We start from the raw sequence: 23,698 nt of genomic DNA on the forward strand, positions 1-23,698 counted from the left end.
AGTTTTGTTCAACGAAGATCAATTCCTTCAGTTAAAAAGACAAACAACCAGCAATCGTTGCTTTGCTTGGGGCAATCGAATCCGGTGTTTACCGAGAATAGTCGAGCGGCTCCGACCGAGAGCAAAAATCGACATATTCTGAGCATCTTCAAATGTTCAGCCCCAGTCGTCAAGTGCTGCTCTTGGGGGGCGAGGTTGAGAGGGAGGGTGACGCCAAGAAGGGAGAGAAATACATGCATCAATAGGTTAGGCAACATATTTCTCCTCCTGCGATCCCGTTATAACGTTGTCTACTCTGTCAACACGGAGGAGATAGTGGGAATTTAAAGGTGAGTGAGCTAAGGGGATAATTATTTCTTACGTGTGGTGGATGTGATGAGATTCTTCAAATAAATTCGCCGCCTGGTGCGTGACGGGTTAAATTCTGCAGTTTTTGGTGAGATGCTCGCGAGGGTGTCTGTTGGCTTTCCTGCATATTGAGATGTTAGGTTATAGACGATTATTATCCGATAAGAGCTTTATTTGATGAAAACAGGGCGTGCTTGTTCCGGAGAAGATGAAAGGTGAGACAATTGTGATTAGGTTTCACGTTTATTGGGAGGAACGATTCAACAGACTATGCGCATCATCGGGATGGTGGTATGATGGGACACGCATTCAATAATGCATTAACATGCTAATTTCCCAGTCTGCTCTACAGAATGCCACACAAGGTGTGCAATCATTAGGCCACACAGGTTGGATAGGCTCGTGCCGGTCCAATGCCTGTCCCTATTTATGACCATTTAGATTAAGCCTATAGCCTAATGTAAGACATTGCTTCAGAATTTGAGCCATAGCCTATGATAAGAAAAAAATCTCTGAAACAATGTAGCCTAACAGGGATATGCAATAGGCTATGTTATTTGAAATATCCTTGAATATTCCCATCATGGAATGCAATATGTCGCCTTAATTCGCAGGACCTGTTAATTCATGTAGAGATGAATTGTATGACTCAGTTTGGTCCTGGAAGATTATTCATGCATAATCCACATCTAATCAATGTAAATGAGTGGTCTACGGATCCTGTCTCTAATCAGTATATCTTAATATGAAGGACTATTTTTTATTATTAAATGGTTTAGCCTATACTGAATCCTTTATTTTTAAAGCATCCATCCATTACAAATTGAACGATGTGCTCCTGCAGCCTGTACCGGCGCGCTGCTGACTCCGGTGCTGTGCAGTGTCGCCCCCGCCGCTTATATGTTGATGACATATGGTGGCCTGAGTCTGCGCTGCCTGCATGTTACATTGGCCAACAGTACTATTCAAGCCTTTTTATCCTCTGAGATTTATCTGTTGGGATTTTATGAACACGTGTTTGTCTTGTACAAAGAGGCTTTAATTAAAAGATGTGGGAATATTCCCATGTCTTGTTACTGTTGGTTGGCCATTATTTTAATATGTTCTGGTTAAGATAGAAACACCTTACACATCTATTTGTTTTTTCTAATTTGGCACATATATATTTTTATTGAAAGACTGTAAACTGGAAGTGATGCTGATTGATGTATTGCTAGTGTCTGTAATGGCCTATTTTCAACTGTCACAATTAGGAAATGATGAAGCTACATCTCATCTGTGAGTTCTCTTTCTATGTCCTCACTTGAAAGACAATTGTTGAGGATAAGGACATTTACTGTAGCACCCCCCCCCATGACCTCTGATCTGACAAGATCTGACAGGTGAATGCAATATGGTGGAAACTTGTCCACTCCTTTCATATATAAGAGAGAGAGAGAGACTGACGGAGAGAGAAAGTGAGAGATAGAGAAATACAGAGAGAGAGAAAGACAGAGAGCGATTGAGAGAAAGAGAGACAGAGAGAACTACACAGAGAGAGGGGGAGAAAGAGAAATAGAGTGAGATAGAGACATGGACCTAGACAGAGAGAGAGATAGAGATCATATTTTAAACTTAAAGAAGGGAAGGCGGTGGATAAATGAAGAGTCAGTCTATGTCTGTGTGATATGAGACCTCATCCATCATCCATTTTGATTTACACAACACTTCCAGGCAGACAGCCCAGGGCTGCATCTCTACAGTCTAAAGTGGCTTCTTCCCCTTGTCTCCTTTCTTTAATCTGTCTCCTTGCCGCAGGATGGATAAAAGCAATATGGTTGATGGGTATTGTTGTGAATCTGCTTTCACCTATCAAGTAGTTTTACACTCATCAGAGCAGATGAAGGAAAGGAGACAAGGAGGGGAACTTATGACTATTGAGATGCACCCATTGTCATTTGAACTAACCAGAAACCCATGACCTCCAGTAAACCACCTAAAGTAAACATTCAGCCTGTGTACTGTTCTGTTGGCACAGTGATACCTTTTTCTTTTCTGACACTTCATGATTTAACATTGTATTTTCTGATGAGGGAGGAGAGGAGGGAAAGGGGGAGAGAGGAAGTGAATATTGGTCATGTGTGTTTGTGCCTACGGAATTTATGGACAAGTGTGTGTGTGTTGTATTGTATATAATGAGTGTGTGTTTGGGGTGTGCATTTCCTTGCAGCCTGACTGGATGCTTAGCCTTCACTACAGTGACAGAAGTATTAGGGGATAGATTCACCGATCGCTGGGGTTATGTAAGCCAAGGAGAATGAAGGAAACGATGTGAAGGTGAAGGAATGAAGGACAGACAGAGACATCTTTGTAGGGTTCATGCATCTGCAGTCATTGAAGGCTTTTCCGCCTCTTTAAAGGAGCTCAACAAAGGCCTGTCTATACCTCCTCCTCTCTCCCTTCTCAGTGACCAGAGACTCAGAGTTTGTGTCCCAAATGGCACCCTATTCCCTATATGGTGCCCTACCTTTGATCAGAGCTGTATGGACCCTGGTCAAAAGTAGTGGACTACATAGTGAATAGGGTGCCATTTGGGACAAATCCCACATCGCAGATGAAGACAGACACAGTCTTTGAGTTCAGAGTGGGATGCTGCTGGAGCTGAGATTATATAAGATAAGAAGGAGGAGAGGGTGAAAGGGGGCATGAGAGGAGAAAGAGAGAGAGAGGAAGAGAAAGAGAGGGGGGGAGAGAAGGGGAGAAAAGTAGAAAGAGAGGGAAGGACAGGGGAGGCATAGCAGAAATAGAATGGGAAATAAAGAGAGAGAAGAGAGGGATAGAGAGAGTGGCATGAGGCAGAACAGAAAATAGAATGAGAAAAGATAGAAGGACAGAAAGCAGGAGAGGAGAGAAAGTAACAGCTGAGGCAGACAGAAAAAAAGAGAGAAAGGGACAAATTGGAAGATCGATGAGAAGATGATGCAGGGAAGGAAAGAGGATAAGAGATGTGGGAAGAAACAGAGAGAAAGAGGGAGGCAGGAAAATAAAATAAAGAGGGTGGCTGTAAAAAGAGATTTAAATACATGACAGATAGAGAGGGACTGAGGAAGGAAGAGAGAGTGACAGATAGAGAAGTCTAGGTGAATAGGTGACAGAAAGAGAGAGAGAGATACAGAAAGAGGAAGTGAGGAAAAGAGGGAGGGAGGGAGGGAGTGAAGGATAGCAGATGGTCAAGTCCGGCAGCCCATGGTTAAAAGCCCAAAGGAGAGGAGGCATGTTTTTGTGTGTGTGTGTGTGTGTGTGTGTGTGTGTGTGTGTGTCACTGTAAACCCAGTGAGGCGAGCACCAGGGTGTTGTTTCCTTTACAGAAAAACATGTCAAATTTGTCCTAAAACCACGCCTGACTCGCATGTCTGCGTTTTGATTAGTCAACATGTAAAAAATGTATGTGAAATGTCACAGGTGTTTGAAAACTACATGTTTGACTCATGTGAATGTTTTTATTTGACATGTGACACCTTTCATGTGATTCCTAAACCACGTGTTTTATCACGTTCCTTTCACGTGATTCCTTTATACCTGTGTTCACACGTGTCCATAAACCACGTGTTTTATCACACGTTCCTTTCACGTGATTCCTTTATACCTGTGTTCACACGTGTCCATAAACCACGTGTTTTATCACACGTTCCTTTCACGTGATTCCTTTATACCTGTGTTCACACGTGTCCATAAACCACGTGTTTTATCACACGTTCCTTTCACGTGATTCCTTTATACCTGTGTTCACACGTGTCCATAAACCACGTGTTTTATCACACGTTCCTTTCACGTGATTCCTTTATACCTGTGTTCACACGTGTCCATAAACCACGTGTTTTATCACACGTTCCTTTCACGTGATTCCTTTATACCTGTGTTCACACGTGTCCATAAACCACGTGTTTTATCACACGTTCCTTTCACGTGATTCCTTTATACCTGTGTTCACACGTGTCCATAAACCACGTGTTTTATCACACGTTCCTTTCACGTGATTCCTTTATACCTGTGTTCACACGTGTCCATAAACCACGTGTTTTATCACACGTTCCTTTCACGTGATTCCTTTATACCTGTGTTCACACGTGTCCATAAACCACGTGTTTTATCACACGTTCCTTTCACGTGATTCCTTTATACCTGTGTTCACACGTGTCCATAAACCACGTGTTTTATCACACGTTCCTTTCACGTGATTCCTTTATACCTGTGTTCACACGTGTCCATAAACCACGTGTTTTATCACACGTTCCTTTCACGTGATTCCTTTATACCTGTGTTCACACGTGTCCATAAACCACGTGTTTTATCACACGTTCCTTTCACGTGATTCCTTTATACCTGTGTTCACACGTGTCCATAAACCACGTGTTTTATCACACGTTCCTTTCACGTGATTCCTTTATACCTGTGTTCACACGTGTCCATAAACCACGTGTTTTATCACACGTTCCTTTCACGTGATTCCTTTATACCTGTGTTCACACGTGTCCATAAACCACGTGTTTTATCACACGTTCCTTTCACGTGATTCCTTTATACCTGTGTTCACACGTGTCCATAAACCACGTGTTTTATCACATGTTCCTTTCACGTGTGATTTTTTGTGTTTTTTTTGTAAGGTTTCTGGCCCCAAACGATTCGAAAAACAATTTTTTTCTCCTTAAATGGAGTAGAAGATCTTGGATTATGTGCTTCACAGGTCCTCTATAAACAACAGTGCAGATAATTCCCCTTATGTGCTGTAGTAACACAAAGATATGAACATGTTTCACACGCCTGTGTTCACACATTATGATATAACATCAAATCAAATCCAATTTGATTTGTCACATGCACCAAATACAACAGTGAAATGCTGAATACAACAGGTGTAGGTAGACCTTACAGTGAAATATTTACTTACATGCCCTTAACCAACAATGCAGTTTTAAGAAAAGACATGTTCTTATTACCATGTAATTCTTCAGTAATAAGAACACAGCAAGGTGTTCCCAACGTTCCCAACGTCATGTCCCAACGCAGAATCAACCTATACAGACAGAACATGGCTGTACCAAGGGGTCACAACTGATGTGTGGTTGATGCTGGTGTTGTCTGAGGGACCCTCTCCTCTGGGGCTCCGCTGTGTCCTGTCTTTTGGTTCAGATGTAATCAAATGACTGTGCTTTCAGGCTATGATAGTGGCTCGGCTCTCTGCCCAGTGTAGGGTGTAAGAGGCTGGGAGAGAGAGAGAAACAGAGAGAGGAGAAGATTGGATAAGAGTGTCTTGTAGCAGAGAGAGATAGATTGTGGTTGTGGAATTATGACATTATCACATGCTAATGAGCAGCAGGTTTTCTGCCCCTGCCAACAGATCAGGTCTATGCAGATGGCTTAATGCTTCCTGCTTTGTACACACATTCTCTCTCTCTCTCTCTCTCTCTCTCTCTCTCTCTCTCTCTCTCTCTCTCTCTCTCTCTCTCTCTCTCTTTCACATGCACGCACACACACACACACACACACACACACACACACACACACACACACACACACACACACACACACACACACACACACACACACACACACACACACACAACCAACAGTTCAGACCTGCTATCTCCTTTCATCTCTAACATTCAGGATCACAGTGTCTTACAGTGTTTGCACTCCTGATTAAGCATCCTGTGGCAGAATGGTTGCTGGGAGGGTGAACGCTTTGCTGCTTAATCTCAGCACCTCAATGGCATGCCCTACAGAGTGGAAAGAGCAGCTGTCCAAAAGGTGTTGCAAAGCACTGCAAAACTTACGTCCTGAACGCAGGTCTGTGAATAAATACAGCTACAGGCCTGCACTCAGGGGAACTAGGTAAATCTACCACTACAGATGTAGGATCTTCATTTGATCACCCTGTTGCATGATAACTTTCCTTCTATGCAGGACATTTAAAATGTGTCGTGTATTTGAGGTTTAAAAGGGATTCTGAAGTTTGTAATTTCCACTTTGAAATTTTCACTTTCAAAAAATGTATCAACCCCTTACAAAAATGTCCATTCATTTTAATCCACAAAATAATTCACATTTCATGTTGCTGCAGGATTATTTTCCTGCTGTAGAAAACTGGCTGAAATTAAGATCATCTATATATTCAGGTTTTAAATTCCCTTGTCTGTCAAACCCTCTAGTCGGTATGAATGAAGAGGACAGGACAGAAAAGCCCTGACTAGGTCTTCCCTTGATGTCTCTCATCTGTAGTCACACCTCACCCAGAGGCTCAGATCATCATAACGCTCTCAATGCTCTAATTCATCAGAATTCTCCCAGACTCAGCACATTTTGAGACACACACACACACACACACACACACACACACACACACACACACACACACACACACACACACACACACACACACACACACACACACACACACACACACACACACACACACACACACACACACACACGCATGCGAGCACACAGACAAGTACACAAACACATTTCCCTCTTCTCAAGGTCCTGAGGAAGGAAAGGGTGGATCTCTGTTTGAAACTCAGCCAAGCAATTACCCAGATACCCCCCCCCCAGTCCCAATTACCATTCATTATTCGAAGGCTGTTTTAGTTCAGGCATGTTCACTGACACCTAATCAATATACCAATCCCTGTCTGGGATTCAGTGGGAGCCTATGGCGTCCTTGGGTGGATTATCCAGGAACCAAACAGACTCAAACAGGCCAAAACGGGTAGGACTAACCTGAACTTTGCAAAACTTTTCTGTTGCAAAACATTTTGCTACGGTGAGCACTACTGAATAGACCCCTAGTTTAATAACTCAAACAAGCTCCAATGTGCCTTTAAAGGGTAGGGATTATGAAAAAGAATTGTCACGCCCTGGCCATATTTTGGTTAGGCCAGGGTGTGACTAGGGTGGGCATTCTAGTTTCTTTATTTCTATGTTTTCTATTTCTTTGTGTTTGGCCGGGAGTGGTTCTCAATCAGAGGCAGCTGTCTATCGTTGTCCCTGATTGAGAATCATACTTAGGCAGCTTTTTCCCACCTGTGTTTTGTGGGTAGTGGTTTTCTGTTTAGTGTTCTGCACCTGACAGGACTGTTTCGGTTATTAACGTTGTTATTTTGTTCTAGTGTTCAGTTTAATAAAATCATGAACACTTGCTGCGCTTTGGCCCGATTCTTCCTCATCAGACGATGACCATTACAAGAATAGGTTGTTGTTGCAATAAGTTCATGTATATTTCAATCTTAAAGCCCCACTTGCTTGCAGCTTGGTAGTGTAAATCAACAATTGAATTGGGAACCATTTACTGGTTTGGTGGATTGTGTTCATGATGGAAGGGGGGAAAGATGTATTTTTTCAAAGATATCAGAGGAACACACACACACACACACACACACACTGCATTCACTCCTCTGGTGAAGTCAGACAAGCTAAGTGATCCAAAGGACATCCTCTCGGCTCCACTTCATGCGATGATGTCACCATGAGATGATGTTACCACCACAACATTCTATCATTATCTATGAATTAGCTAAGGGAGCACCTCCCTCACCTACACCCAGACAAACACAATCAGATGGAGAAACAGAAAGAACAACTGAGGGAGGAGAAGAGGATGTAAAGGTGACAGAGAGAAATGGAGTGGCATTCTCTTCTAATGTGCCACTTATCAAACACCATTTTTGTTTGTACTCTATCTTTCCTTTATCTTATCTTCCCTTCATCCTTCTTTCCAGAGCCAGGAGATCTGATGAAGATGAAGACAGTCAGTGTGGTGGTGCTGAGCTTGCTGCTCTGCTCAGGTACGTCGTGTCCAGAGTACTGTGTGTCCAGAACAGTGTGTGTGTTCAGAACAGTGTGTGTGTCCAGAGTAGTGTGTGTGTCCAGAGTAGTGTGTGTTTCCAGAGTAGTGTGTGTGTCCAGAGTAGTGTGTGTTTCCAGAGTAGTGTGTGATTCCAGAGTAGTGTGTGTGTGTCCAGATCAGTGTGTGTGTGTCCAGAACAGTGTGTGTGTCCAGAGTAGTGTGTCCAGATCAGTGTGTGTGTCCAGAGTAGTGTGTGTGTCCAGATCAGTGTGTGTGTGTCCAGAACAGTGTGTGTGTCCAGAGTAGTGTGTGTGTTCAGATAAGTGTGTGTGTCCAGATAAGTGTGTGTGTCCAGATAAGTGTGTGTGTCCAGATTAGTGTGTGTGTCCAGAGTAGTGTGTGTCCAGATCAGTGTGTGTGTCCAGAGTAGTGTGTGTGTTCAGATAAGTGTGTGTGTCCAGATAAGTGTGTGTGTCCAAAGTAGTGTGTGTGTCCAGATCAGTGTGTGTGTCCAGATAAGTGTGTGTGTCCAGATAAGGGTGTGTGTCCAGAGTAGTGTGTGTGTCCAGATCAGTGTGTGTGTCCAGATAAGTGTGTGTGTGTCCAGAGTAGTGTGTGTGTCCAGAGTAGTGTGTGTGTCCAGAGTAGTGTGTGTGTGTCTAGAGTAGTGTGTGTGTCCAGAGTGGTGTGTGTGTGATGTCTAGAGTAGTGTGTGTGTCCAGAGTAGTGTGTGTGTCCAGATAAGTGTGTGTGTGTCCATAACAATGTGTGTGTGTCCAGATAAGTGTGTGTGTGTCCAGAGTAGTGTGTGTGTCCAGATCAGTGTGTGTGTGTATAGTTATCGGTCATATATCTAACATATTTGATTAATTACATTTCTATGCATAAATATGAAATATCACCAACCTCTTTTCTCTTTGTCCGTAGCTCTGTCGGCCCCTTTGAAAGGTAAGCATCCCTGCCATCTGTTATCAATGCATCATTAGTTATGATATAGTACTAAGTTTTGTGATGCATTTCTGTGGAAATGTTAAACATACCCTCCCACCACCTCCCAGGTAAAGAAGACTCCCAGAAGACCATGTTCTTTGGGGAGGACTTCCATCTGCTGCTGCCCTCCCTGGCTGCAGAGGTTTTGTTCCAGCCCAGTAATGCCAAGGCGGGGGTTGAGGTGGTCCTGATGCGGGGTGGGTCCGTGGTCGGTAACCGTGCCAAGCTCAACAGTCAGCTCAGTCACCTGATCCTAGCGAACGTGGGCGAGGGGGACGAGGGGACGTACTCGGTGAAGAACAACGAACAGCCGGAAGAGGTCCGACGCATCACACTCATCGTCAGAGGTATGGGGTCCGAGGAGGGGGTTGGAAGAAGGAAAGTTATCTCTGGGAGGGGGTTGGAAGAAGGAAGGTTGTCTCTGGGAGGGGGTTGGAAGAAGGAAAGTTGTCTCTGGGAGGGGGTTGGAAGAAGGAAAGTTGTCTCTGGGAGGGGGTTGGAAGAAGGAAAGTTGTCTCTGGGAGGGGGTTGGAAGAAGGAAAGTTGTCTCTGGGAGGGTGGTTGGAAGAAGGAAAGTTGTCTCTGGGAGGGGGTTGGAAGAAGGAAAGTTGTCTCTGGGAGGGTGGTTGGAAGAAGGAAAGTTGTCTCTGGGAGGGGGTTGGAAGAAGGAAAGTTGTCTCTGGGAGGGGGTTGGAAGAAGGAAAGTTGTCTCTGGGAGGGTGGTTGGAAGAAGGAAAGTTGTCTCTGGGAGGGGGGTTGGAAGAAGGAAAGTTGTCTCTGGGAGGGTGGTTGGAAGAAGGAAAGTTGTCTCTGGGAGGGGGGTTGGAAGAAGGAAAGTTGTCTCTGGGAGGGTGGTTGGAAGAAGGAAAGTTGCTCTCTGGGAGGAAGGATGGAAGAAGGAAAGTTGCTCTCTGGGAGGAAGTTTGGAAGTAGAAAAGTTGCTCTCTGGTAGAAAGGTTGGAAGTAGGAAAGTTGCTCTCTGGTAGGAAGGTTGGAAGTAGGAAAGTTGCTCTCTGGGAGGAGGGTTGGAAGTAGGAAAGATGCTCTCTGGTAGGAAGGTTGGAAGTAGGAAAGATGCTCTCTGGGAGGAGGGTTGGAAGTAGGAAAGATGCTCTCTGGGAGGAAGGTTGGACGGTTGGAAGACCTTCATCGTCAGACACCATAGTTTGCACCCCCATGGGCCCTGGTTAAAAGTACTAAATAGGTCATTTAGTGCCATTTGGGATGCAGACATACTGTGCGTTTTACATTGAGTTTTGGAGTCTTGACTCATGCTGCCCTGCTACCATGTCTGTGTGCGCTTCAAATCATCTGTCCGTCTCAGTCTAGACACAGCTTGTTTCCGCTCATTTCGTGATTTAATCATGTTGTCAGTTCGGTCAACAGGCCAAGCCTTTTACAGCTACACATGAGCACTGCTGTATTAGTGTAGTACATCCCTATTGGCTAGCGCAGCAGCAATGTTCTGAACAGCACTAAGTATCTGACTGTAATGGGATGAGGAAGACCCAGTTTGTGTCCCAAATGGCACCCTAATCTCTATACAGTGCACTACTTTTGACCAGGGCCATATAGGGGCTCCCAAGTGGCGTTGCGGTCTAAGGCACTGGATCTCAGTGCAAGAGTCGTCACAGCAGTCCCTGGTTTGAATCCAGGCTGCATCACATCCGGCCGTGATTTGAAGTCCCATAGGGCGGCCCAGCGTCGTCCGGGTTTGGCCGGGGTAAGCCGTCATTGTAAATAAGGATTTGTTCTTAAATGAGGGGACACAGATAGACACAGTCAGAGAGGAATGATGACTCGGTGATGCTGAGAAGACTGAGCTTTGCTCTGTGTCGTGTCTTTGGCTGTGCCGGATTAAGTGATATGACATTCTATTCTATAAAATAATTTCTCCGTAATTAATATTACCTGATTGAGCTAATCATGTAAATGTAATTAACTAGAGAGTCGGGGCACCATGAAAGAATATTTATAGAGCTGTTATCTTCCAAACAAACTCTTAAAGACCTAGTAATATTTTACATCAATAGCAGTCAATATTAATCGTCATCTTAATTCAGTCTCATCTGAAAGTTGTAAATGATTGGTTATCTGCACAAACCCTGGCTAACAAGTTGAATCAGCAATACAAAATTGGGTTTAATTATTTATTTACTAAATACCTAACTAATCACACAGAATTACACATACACATAATTAATTCATAACTTGATTACAAATGATGTCATAAAGGAAAACGTCCCTGGCGGGCGGAACAGATATGACAGCTTGTTACACAAAAGAAAAGGGCTGGGTTTGAGTGAAAGAGTGGGAAGACTGAAGAACAAAGGGTGAAGCTGTGCTATCGTAAATACAGTATCTTATGCATTCTAAATTACCGCCAGTTTGGAAAAGGAAAACGCAATAAATATTTACTCTGAGCTGCGCTTCGGTAGGTTGGTGGTAGATGGAAGGCCGTGTTGCCCAACCGAGTCCTTTGTCCTTTGAAGAATGTCTCTGCTGGTAAATTGGATACGTTGTAGTAACGTCGTTGTGTGGTAGATACTCTGATACTCTGTCTGTTCCTTCCTAATCTGCATTTGCAGCTGCTGTTGCTAACTCAACGGCTAGGAGGTATCACTTCTGTAATGAATAAGAGTTCAAAGTTCATACCATTCGCAACCAAAGCTCACGCTGATGTTGGCTTCGTTCTGTAGTTATTATCTGAACCATTGGACCGTCGTCACATCCTCGGAACAGGAGGTTATATTGTCGTCAAGGCTTAATATAGGAGGGAGAAAAGGCGTGTTTAAAAAGTTTTATAGCCCATGTCCCTTCACAGAGGCGGGCCACTGATTGAGCAGAGCCCTACCTTATGAAAACCCAAATCTCACATTTTAGAAGCTAAAATCACATTTCATCCCTTCCAGAGTAGAATAATTTCATATTCAAACATTTAAATTGAACAACAATTCCATGTGAATCCGATAACTCTGATGTGTAGACTTTCCACTGTAGAGTTTATGTCATCTTATCATTGATGAGAATTTCTCAGATGACAACCGAACTGACATCATTATTCATTAAGTACCACTGCATATGTTCAATTGGTCGGATTACCAGAATATAGTTAATTTCCCCCACCTTCTGATGTTCCCAGAATCTCTATGTTACATCAGTAGGGTAGAGAGAGGAAAAAGGGGGGAAGAGGTATTTATGACTGTCATAAACCTACTCCCAGGCCAGGTCATGACATCTGTATGGATTGGCGTTCCAGGCTGTCTATATTGCAGTCACACTGCACGCAACAACTGATGGTTTTATGTCACGTCATTGACTTTGCAGTCGTGCATCAGAATGCTATATCAGTTGATGCAGTTGTCTGATATCAAATGATGCAGTTAACTGTGTGGAGCTGGCTAGCTGTGTGGAGCCTTGACAGCGTCATATGGAGTTAACAGTGTGTGGAGAGGAGGTGTGTGTTGTTAACAGCATGTTGCATACACCAGGCAGTAATTATGCAGCTATTTAACCACCCCATCCGTCCGTTCATCCCTCCCATCCGTCCGTTCATCCCTCCCATCCGTCCATCCCTGCTGTTTTTCTTCTGTCTTTATCCTCCTTTTCTCTCTCTTGTTCTTCTCCTCTCTGTCATTCTCTTCTGTTTTCCTCACATGGTTCTCTCTCATTCTTTTGTCTTCCCTTTCTGTTTTTCTCTCTCTGTTTCCTGATCTCTTGTCCTCCCCTTTTATACCTTCATTTCCTTCTCTTGCTCTCTGTATCTAACTGTCCCTGCCTCTCCCACCCCTTTCTCTGTCTTTTAGACTGTTCCAACGAGCAGAACATTAAGTATGGGGAGAACTACCACATCCAGCTGGTGGGGTTGGAGGCTCCCATCACCCTGGAGTATAGGCCCAGTGCTGTGGAGGCCAACCTGACCTCCAGGTACAGTTGTTTCTCTGTCAAAATGTAAACTTCTCTGCTTTCCGCAAAGGAGGATTTACTGTCTCCCACCAACATTGATTATCACGATGTTGTGGTTATTGCGATAATATCACGGAATCGTGATATTGTGATACTATTGTGGCTGTCATGATAGTAGCATGGTTATCACGATAACATTATCAATATGATAATTATCGTTAATTATCATTACATTATATCATTCTGTTATTCTGATCAATATCATGACTGTTTTGATAGCAAGTTCTATCATGGTTCTCCATTAACCCTCCAGGCCGCCCCTGGTGCTGATGACCCGAGGAGTGCTCTCCAGAGACGGGTACCAGGGGCGCCTGAGTGTCAACGAGCACCGGGTCACCCTCAACGCCGTGACAGGCGCCGATGAGGGAAGCTACACCGTCAGAGACACGAACCTGAAGATCATGAGGAAGGTCTGCCTAAATGTCAAAGGTACATTTGTTTTCATCCTCCCTCTACCTTCTGTGGCCAACCTTGACCTTGGCTTTTCTATCTTTTTTTCCAACCTGCTGCAAGTTCGCTGTAATGTTAGTCATCAGTGGGTTTAAAGATGGAATCCGCAGTAGGGGATCAGTGCCATTGTCCTCCCCAGCGCTGTTGTTATTGTATTTGTTTTGTTTGGCGAAGCAGAGGTGAGGAGAGCCGCACAACCTGGTAAAACATTTGCAGTACATATTCTGCCCTTCTATCGTACGTGCAATAATGTCAGAGGGGAAAAAACAGTGTTTTTTTGCAGTAACTTCTTCTTTGTTGTAATATTGCGAACAGACGTGGCAGTTTCACCATTAAGAATTGCAGATTTAAATGGATGTGATTTTCTGAAGTGAGTTATCTATTTTGCGTATTGTGTTCTAAAATGTTTTGTTTGTTAAATGCCCCCTCTCGCTTTCCCCCCCTCTCTCTTCTTCTCTCTCTCTCTCCCCTTCTGTCTCTCTCTCCCTCTGTCTCTGTCCCTCTGTCTCTGTCTCTGTCTCTGTCCCTCTGTCTCTGTCTCTGTATCTGTCTCTCTCTCTGTCTCTCTGTTTCTCTCTCTGTCTCTGTCTCTCTTCTTCTCTCTATCTCTCCCTCTCCCCTTCTGTCTCTCTCTCCCTCTGTCTCTGTCTCTGTCCCTCTGTCTCTGTCTCTGTATCTGTCTCTCTCTCTGTCCCTCTGTTTCTCTCTCTGTCTCTGTCTCTCTTCTTATCTCTATCTCTCTCTCCCCTTCTGTCTCTCTCTCCCTCTGTCTCTGTCTCTGTCCCTCTGTCTCTGTCTCTGTATCTGTCTCTCTCTCTGTCCCTCTGTCTCTCTCTCTGTCTCTGTCTCTGTATCTGTCTCTCTCTCTGTCCCTCTGTCTCTCTCTCTGTCTCTGTCTCTCTCTCTCTCTCTCTCCCCTTCTGTCTCTCTCTCCCTCTGTCTCTGTCCCTCTGTCTCTGTCCCTCTGTCTCTGTATCTGTCTCTCTCTCTGTCCCTCTGTCTCTCCCTCTGTCTCTCTCTCTGTCTCTGTCTCTCTCTCCCTCTGTCTCTCTCTCCCTCTGTCTCTCTCTCCCTCTGTCTCTCTCTCTGTCTCTGTCTCTCTATCCCTCTGTCTCTCTCTCCCTCTGTCTCTCTCTCTGTCTCTGTCTCTCTCTCCCTCTGTCTCTCTCTCCCTCTGTCTCTCTCTCCCTCTGTCTCTCTCTCTCTCTGTCTCTCTCTCTCTGTCTCTCCCTCTGTCTCTCTCTCTCTCTCCCTCTGTCTCTGTCTCTGTCCCTCTGTCTCTGTCCCTCTGTCTCTGTCTCTCTCTCTGTCCCTCTGTCTCTCTCTCTGTCTCTGTCTCTGTCTCTCTCTCTCTCCCTCTGTCTCTCTCTCTGTCTCTGTCTCTCTCTCCCTCTGTCTCTCTCTCTGTCCCTGTCTCTGTCTCCCTCTGTCTCTGTCTCTGTCTCTCTCCCCCTCTGTCTCTGTCCCTCTGTCTCCCAGAACACCAGAACTTTGTGAAGCTGCCGTACGCTGGCACCCTGAAGATCAACCTGATTCTGAATGCCTCCATGGTGCGTCTGTTCTACACGCCCGACTACGACTTAAAAACCAGACAGATCCTGGACGGGGGAGAGTTAACGGTACTGGAACGGCTGATTTAAAATCACTCAAATACTACCCTAATCCTACTCCCTATAGCGCACTGTGGGATGGTAATAATACATTATCACTTATATGTGCTTATGAGAAGGCGGCAGGGTAGCCTAGTGCGGCAGGGTAGCCTAGTGGTTAGAGTGTTGGACTAGTAATTGAAAGGTTGCAAGTTCAAATCCCCGAGCTGACAAGGTACAAATCTGTCGTTCTGCCCCTGAACAGGCAGTTAACCCACTGTTCCTAGGCCGTCATTGAAAATAAGAATTTGTTTTTAACTGACTTGCCTAGTAAAATAAAGGTAAAAAAAAAAAAAAAGTCTTATAATGCATTATACCTGTTGGCTTGAAGTAAAGTGTTACCAAACATTTATATCCAAGTGATTTACTTTTATTTGCCAATAATAAAAGTTGTCTTACAATGTTGAAGTAAAGTGATTGAACTTTTGAACCGACCATGGCTCTTGGTTGATGTTAGGTGCCAGCAGACCTGGATCTGGTGGGGCGGATCTCTCTGGATCCGTCTGTGGTCATCCTGGACCAGGTCAAGGCCAGCGACGTCGGACAGTTCAAGGTCACGGACATACTGGGGTTTCCTGTGTCCAACGTCTACCTGGAAGTGGAGGGTGAGGAGAGGGGGATGAAGGGAGGAGAGGCGAACAGAGGAGAGGAGGAGAGAGGGATGGGAGGATGAAGGAGATGGAGAGGGGGATGGATGGGTGGAGTTGGCCAGCTCAGGGTCATCGACCAACTGGAAACCAATCGGGTGTCTTACGTCTATCAGGCTTTGGAGGGTGAGGAGATGGGAGGGTCAGGGGTTGGAATGTCAATGATGTACTGATACCAAGGAATAATTTATAACATTATCTCTCCTTTCCTCCCTTCACCTCTTTCTCCTCCTCACCCCCTCTCCTCTCTCCCGCCTCTATCTCCTTTCCCTTTATCTCTCTCTCTTCTCTGTGTATCTCTCACCTCCTCTGTCTCTCCCCTATCTCCCCTTCACCACACTCCCCCTCTATATTCTCTCCCTCCCCTCTTTCTCCCTTCTGCCTACTCTCCCTTCCCCTCCCCTCTCTCCAGCCTACAAGCTGCCGTCCCTCTACGTGGCAATCATAGCACTGGTGGGCTTCCTGGTCCTCCTGCTGTTGGTGTGTCTGCTGTCCTGCCTGGTCAAGCAGAAGAAGAGGGCAGCCAAGGCCCGAGCCATCGAGAAGATTGCCCAAAACGCAGGCAAGGAGGACGAGGGAGATGCCTTCAGACAGGTACCACACAGACACAGACACAGACACTGGTGATGTCTCAAATGGCACCCTGTTCCCTATATGATGCTCAGCACTTGATATGTATGTGTGGTTTCCAGGTGGTGAAGAACATTACTCAGTTTGAGGAGTCTATAGCCCAGTCCATCGACATCACAGAGAAGTCTCAGAGCACTGAGGTGGACATTAAAGTAAGTATTAGTGAAGCAGTGGTTTTCTGTCGAGGGAATTAATGATAACAACGGAAGGGGAATACTGTCAAAATAGCTGTTAATATCTCCTTGCTCTTCCTCACCTTCTCTCCTGTCTTCACCCTGACCTCGACCCTCTGACCTCTGTGTGTTGACTACAGGGTCTGGAGGTGTCATCCAAGGAGGTGGCATGTGGTAACCTGGAGACCAGTGACTCAGGGGTGGAGTTTAACACCACTGGCCTGCCATTGGACACTGACACTGACGTCCCCGACCAGATTCCAGAATCAGAGGCTGAGACTGAGAGTGTTGCCTTCGTCCCAGAAACCAAGCCAAGCCCACCCCCGGTTACCAAACCTAGCCCGGTTACCAAAATCAACAAAATCCCTGAACCAGCTCCTGAACCAAAGTTGACCATAACCAAACCCGTTGAGACCAAACTCAGCCCAATCCCAAGCCCGGTCTCCAAGCAGGCTCCAAGCCCCATTGCCAAAACACCTGAACCAGCCAAAACTCCTGAACCGAAAATACCTGAATTGAAAACACCTGAACCAACCAAAACTCCTGATTTGAAAACTCCTGATCCGAAAACACCTGAATTGAAAACACCTGAACCAGCCAAAACACCTATTGCTGTGTCTCCAAGCCCGGTGTCCCCTAAGCCAACACCACCCCTGACCCCTGTCTCCAAACCAACTGCACCCCAACCATCAACCCCCGAACCCGCCAAGCTGGTGACACCAGCCCCCGAACTCCCCAAGCCAGTGACACCAACCCCGGAATCCCAAAAGCCTGTGACACCAATCCAGACTCCGATCCCAACCCCAATGCTGAGCCCTGAACCTGCTCCGACCACCAATGGCACACCCGAACCACCAGCACCTGAATCCAAACCTAACACTGCTCTGGCCCCAGTGGGTCTGATCGAAAGTCCTGTCGCCAAGGCAACCCCGCCTAAAACCCCTGAGGTGGAGGTGACCGCCCCAAGTAGTCCAGCCCTTGAGGCCAAAATGGACGCCCCAGCTGAGGAAAACAACGCCACCACCGCAACCTGAGAACAGTCCCTGCACTCCTCCAAGGGAAACCCCACAGATCCATTATCCTATTCTCCTCCACCACTGTAGACAGACAATCGAACACCCCCCTTACCAAATAAGGAAGAAATCACTGCTACTATCGAGGCTGGGACTTAGATTTAACACTTCTAATGCTCAAACATGCTGTAGTTTGTTATGATAGCTAACTCACCTGTACCTAACACTAACATTATCTTTGAGATACTTTTTTCAATTCACAGATACTTTTCACAAGATAGGAAATATAAGCAAGCGAGTCCATTTTGTCAGACGTTTTAGCTGTTGTTGTTTATTTTTTACATTTCTATGCTGCATACTCTTTTTTTAGTGTGTAAACTAGAGCATGACTGCCGGTCTGCCAACAAAATCAGTTGCAGAGTTTACAAGTAAAATGTTAAACCTAGCTACTTTAGATATGTTTTATTTTGAGGTGTGCAGAATGGTTCCACACCCTTTTACAAAGATATAGGAACTTTAGAATGGCAAGTGAATATGACTCAATCTAATTCAACTACATCTATGACCACCTACTCCATTTGTGGAATGATAAAACCTTTGATGATGCCTGCTCTAATCTCAGCATGTGAAAAAACAGACCAAAACGAAAGCACGAACAGCTCGTAAATTTGCAACGGACATTTTTTAAATCTCATATGATGAAACCAATGCCATGATTTATCCCCCCCAAGGACTTATAAAAGTGACTATGACATAACATTCTCGTCAAACTGGATGAATTAGAATCTACTTTCTATCAAACTGGACTGGATTCCTTCAATCTCCTTGTGACATTCTCTATACGTTTTCCTGAAACCTGGGAATCCGAGAATCTGGAATTTTCCTGCTGGTCCTCTGCCGTCCTATAGAAACATCTAGAAAGCTTGAATGATGAAACATTCTGATACAAAGGAGCATGGCATTATCCCAGCAACACTAATACCTGAATGCTGAACTCTAACATCAATACCTTCTGCTAAACTAAGTCTAACTTTTATTTAAAATGGATGTCTCATGTGATTGTGCTCCCAACTACTTGAGAGGCTGTATTGGTTATAAGGTGTTGACCAACTCTGACTGTCCCAGTGGATCTCTAGAATCAGATTAATCAAAGAGAAAGAGCTTGTTTTGATCCTTGACCTCACCCCAGGACCTGAAGACCCCAAGGACACACCTCAGCACTTTAAGCAATCCCCAGTGAATCTTGGGAAATGTAGTGCTGATTGTTATTCTGCTGACTACAACTATGAGAGTGGGAGAGGGAGAAGAGGAGGGGTCTGGTGAGTGATGTCATTGGCTTAGTCCTAACATTTAAAAAAGGAATCCTCCCTCTTCTATGTTCACTTCTGTCCTTCCTTCTGTCCTTCCTTCCTTCTGTACTCCCTCTTTTCCTTCCTCTCTTGCTTGCAGCAGGTGGTGAAGTACAGTATTATGGCATGGTTTCATCTGGCTGATAGATGTAGTTTTACTGTAGGTCCTGCCCTCTTGACTTCTCATTTATAGATTATGGGTCAGCCTTTATACCCCATGATGACTTATAAAAGTACAGTATGAAAGTATAGTCTTCCCTGAGATAATAGAACAGACCCATGTCAGACTATTCCTTGCCTACACACATCTACATGCATTACAGTCGTCTATGAACTACATACTGGAGGCCAACTGTAGATGTGTTCCACGACTCTGTTGCCTAGTATGGTGATCTCACAGTACAGTAGACATGTAGTTCTGGTTATTTGCTCCAGCCTAAAACAGACACTTCACAAATGAACCCACTAGCATCCATCCACAGCACTGGATATGATGTCAAGGCATGGGTTGATGTGTTCTAATAGCCTACCCTATTGCCATTGGTCTCTCTGACTGCCCTAAAAAGGTCCTGCGAGAACTTCACTAACTATTAACTCACTGTACCACCATCTCCAGGACTGTGCCATGACGCCATCTGTCTTTAGTTGCTTGAAGCTATGTTGCTCTAGCCTAGATTTACAGTGCAATAAGACTTCGCTGGTGGTTAAAACTCCTGTAGCCGCTATGTGTTACAAGAGGAGGTGTGCAGATACATTTTGCTTAACAAAAGACATCTCTACCTCAGTGTTTTAACTGACCGTCGTGACAGACACCATGAATGGTACATTGAGTTCAGTGGACTACATCTAAAAGCATTTAGGATATTTAAGAGAAGCACAAATAGGAGCCGTTTTAAGTTAACCAACACATCAATCAGTTGTTGGAACACATAGAAAGTACATTCAACTTCAAACGATGGCCTTTCTCTTTCTAAACACTTCCACAATTCTAAGACATTTTTTAATGCTAAAATGAATATGAGAATAAAATGAAAGTTAAAAGCCATATGGTAAGATAGTGATATAGATGTTATGATTAGTACAGTATATGAATCATGATGAATACAGTATGAATACTTTAGTGTTTGAGGTGCCTAAATTCTTTGCTATATTGTCAATCAACTGATGTAAGTGATAAAAGGTCAATGATTATGTAAAATTATACCACTGAAGAGATTTGGCCCCAATCTCAATCACGATCTCAATCTCGATCTCGATCGCATTGCTCGTCAAGCTCTGTTGTGTGGAGCCATAACACCCATTTAGGCAATACTAAAAGCAGTGTTTAGCTGTTTCTGCACACACACACACACACACACACACACACACACACACACACACACACACACACACACACACACACACACACACACACACACACACACACACACAAACACAAACACACACACAAACACTCCCTTATGACCCTGCTGACGAGGTTCAGCATTGTAAATATTGCATGTGTAAGGTTTTAAACGTCTCCTCTCAAAGGTTGAATGTGTTTAGTGTATAGAATGGTCGTTGTATTATACTTGATGATATAAAAAAGCTAATCTAATTTCTCACCTGTGCAAAGCCTACATGCTGATTATTGAATATACTGTACACACACACTAATCTTCACTAACTTATAAAATACTAACTTGAACAACTGAAAATGGTAAACACAACTGAATAAGTGCATATTTTTCGCATCACAGATCTTCGAATAGATCTCTAAGATATTTTGATTGGATTAACTTTTATTAGTACTATTTCAACCCTATGATGATAACATTCACAGTATAACACCCTTACATAACTTATATATATATATATAAAAAAATACAGAATGATCTATGTCACTTTAAAGATAAAGACGTTTAATTGCAGCATGTCCACATGATCTCCTCAAAGACAGTATTATTATTATTCATATTTTTCTGCTTTTATAAAAGCTGTCTGTGTGTGTGTGTGTGTGTGTGTGGAGGATTGATCAGTCATAGTGTTATCTTCATCCTAACGTGTGTGTGTGTGTGTGTGTGTGTGTGTGTGTGTGTGTGTGTGTGTGTGTGTGTGTGTGTGTGTGTGTGTGTGTGTGTGTGTGTGTGTGTGTGTGTGGAGGATTGATCAGTCATAGTGTTATCTTCATCCTAACGTGTGTGTGTGTGTGTGTGTGTGTGTCTGTGTGTGTGTGTGTGTGGAGGATTGATCAGTTATAGTGTTATCTCCATCCTAATGTGTGTGTGCGTGTGTGATCGTACCTGAGTGAGTGCGTTGTGCGTGTGTGATCGTACCTGAGTGAGTGTGTTGTGCGTGTGTGATCGTACCTGAGTGAGTGCGTTGTGCGTGTGTGATCGTACCTGAGTGAGTGCGTTGTGCGTGTGTGATCGTACCTGAGTGAGTGTGTTGTGCGTGTGTGATCGTACCTGAGTGAGTGCGTTGTGCGTGTGTGATCGTACCTGAGTGAGTGCGTTGTGCGTGTGTGATCGTACCTGAGTGAGTGCGTTGTGCGTGTGTGATCGTACCTGAGTGAGTGTGTTGTGCGTGTGTGATCGTACCTGAGTGAGTGTGTTGTGCGTGTGTGATCGTACCTGAGTGAGTGTGTTGTGCGTGTGTGATCGTACCTGAGTGAGTGTGTTGTGCGTGTGTGATCGTACCTGAGTGAGTGTGTTGTGCGTGTGTGATCGTACCTGAGTGAGTGTGTTGTGCGTGTGTGATCGTACCTGAGTGAGTGTGTTGTGCGTGTGTGATCGTACCTGAGTGAGTGTGTTGTGCGTGTGTGATCGTACCTGAGTGAGTGTGTTGTGCGTGCCCGTGTTGTGTGCGTGTGACACATCATTTTGTATCTGTGTCTAGGTATAAGCCTCTAGCCTATGTGTGTGCAATGAGAAAAGAAAATCACAATTTCAGCTGTATGACTTCACATATCCTTGCTTAGAAATGATTGTCCTCAATGATCTGCTTATCATCTAACATTTGTTTAGAAAACTCTCTGTGTTTGTCCAGACTCAGTATGTGGTTAACATCACACAAACCTGCACCTCTGAGGTGCTCTACACAGGATGACTCTCATCTTTGATTTAGTGCCTCAAATATGAAATCAAATATTCAATGGCTAGTCAGCCTATATTCTATAAATACACTCAAGAGGCACCGTTTGGTTTATATGATGTAGGTCTCAGACTAAACAGAGGTAAAGTACTATGTGCAGACCTGACTACCTTATAGGTCTACTGTACTGTATATAGAGACACAACACAGTCAGGAGATACAGAAAATTGTAGTCAGGACAGGAAGTGTTTAATATAATGCACTTCGACACTCAGTGATGATTGGAAGAGTGATAAATTACCTAGTTGCTTGGTATTTGGTTATCAGGGTTTATTTGAATGTGCATTAGCATGAGATGAATAACATATTGAAGTGTAACTTGGTGAGACAGTAACTGTTGTACAACTTGGGAATTCAGTGGCACTATTTGTATGTAAACAGCAGGTTGAATTCAAAATGGATGCCAAAGCCTCAAACAGTATTTGAGATCTAGCCCTCCTGAAGTGGAACTGAGATGTGCATGTGGATGAATTTGACATGTTTTATACCACTACTGTATTATAGCGCTTTGCAAAAGAGGGGGTAATGTAACAAACCCACCTCCTAGTGAGTCAACTCTATTTGGAATGGTTGGTTAGTGTCTGGGTCTTGGGACCAGAAGGTTGTGGGTTCAATTCCCCCCCTGGCTGGGACAGACCCCCCCCCCCTTCAAATTCACTCCAGTGTTCTCATTGGCGTTCCTTGCACTATGTGAGTGATCTCTCTCTGCCCTGATTCTGATTCTGTCTGTTTACTCCTTCTGCTGTGATGGAGTGTGTAGCGCTCTGTAGTCTGTTGATCTCCCTCCTCCCTTTTTTCACAACACGACACACAGGCGTTTTGTAAAGGAAAGGTGTTATTTTCTTTATTTCATGTCTAAAAAAAATATACGAAGAATAAACAAAAGATTATGAGAAAAATATCTAGTGTCCTTTCCTTGTCATTGATTCTGTACTTTTCCAAAGCTTTGAATTTGTCCTAATGTTATTCGGGTAGGTAGGTAGGCCATAACGTGTGTGCACTTAGATTTTACGATCTCATTTCATGGAGCACTTTTCTCCTAGCTGTCTATCTCGCACACCGTGCATAGTGTAAGATATCATACTAATGGCCGCGCTCACTGAGGAAGCCTTGGTCTCTGTAAATGTAATGGTGTACAGGCCAAGATGGCCTCTCCCTTCAGGGATAGTCCAGAGACCGTTACTGGTCCCGTTGGAGTCTCCCCCCTGTGGACGTCCTCCCTGGCCACACCCACCCACCACGCTGTCTTGCTGCCCACCTCCACGTCAGTCATCTCACTCAATGTCACACATAGTTGTTCTCCCACAGTGTCACACTCTCCAGTGTCACCCTGTGTCCCCCCCCCTCCTCCCACTCCCCTCTACATTGCTCCCATACCCATGCCACAATAGGTACGTCCCAAATGGCACCTTATTCCCTACATAAGTGCACTACTTTTTACTAGGGCCCATGGGCCCTGGTCAGAAGTAGTCGACTATATAGAGAATAGGGTGACATTTGGACTGCAGGCAGTGTCACAGCTGTGG

The 23,698-nt window shown here is 44.5% G+C and overlaps 1 protein-coding gene across 2 annotated transcripts; it reads left to right on the forward strand.

Annotated features, from left to right (window-relative positions):
* The first annotated feature begins 180 nt into the window (after nucleotides 1–180).
* Nucleotides 181–23,073, forward strand: LOC115142193 (uncharacterized). 2 transcript variants are annotated; one of them, XM_065028028.1, is made up of 11 exons: nucleotides 181–329; nucleotides 8,106–8,171; nucleotides 9,101–9,121; nucleotides 9,232–9,510; nucleotides 12,970–13,090; nucleotides 13,383–13,558; nucleotides 15,059–15,198; nucleotides 15,686–15,833; nucleotides 16,288–16,469; nucleotides 16,568–16,657; nucleotides 16,819–23,073. In XM_065028028.1, the coding sequence occupies exons 2-11, from the start codon at nucleotides 8,120–8,122 to the stop codon at nucleotides 17,710–17,712; spliced, it is 2,103 nt and encodes a 700-aa protein (XP_064884100.1). In that variant the 5' UTR covers nucleotides 181–329; nucleotides 8,106–8,119; the 3' UTR covers nucleotides 17,713–23,073. The 2 variants fall into 2 exon arrangements, with proteins under 2 accessions (XP_064884100.1, XP_064884099.1); XM_065028027.1 differs by lacking the exon at nucleotides 181–329 and adding an exon at nucleotides 453–563.
* Nucleotides 23,074–23,698: the final 625 nt, after the last annotated feature.

Source organism: Oncorhynchus nerka, linkage group LG14, assembly GCF_034236695.1.
Source record: "Oncorhynchus nerka isolate Pitt River linkage group LG14, Oner_Uvic_2.0, whole genome shotgun sequence".
Lineage (NCBI taxonomy): Eukaryota > Metazoa > Chordata > Actinopteri > Salmoniformes > Salmonidae > Oncorhynchus > Oncorhynchus nerka.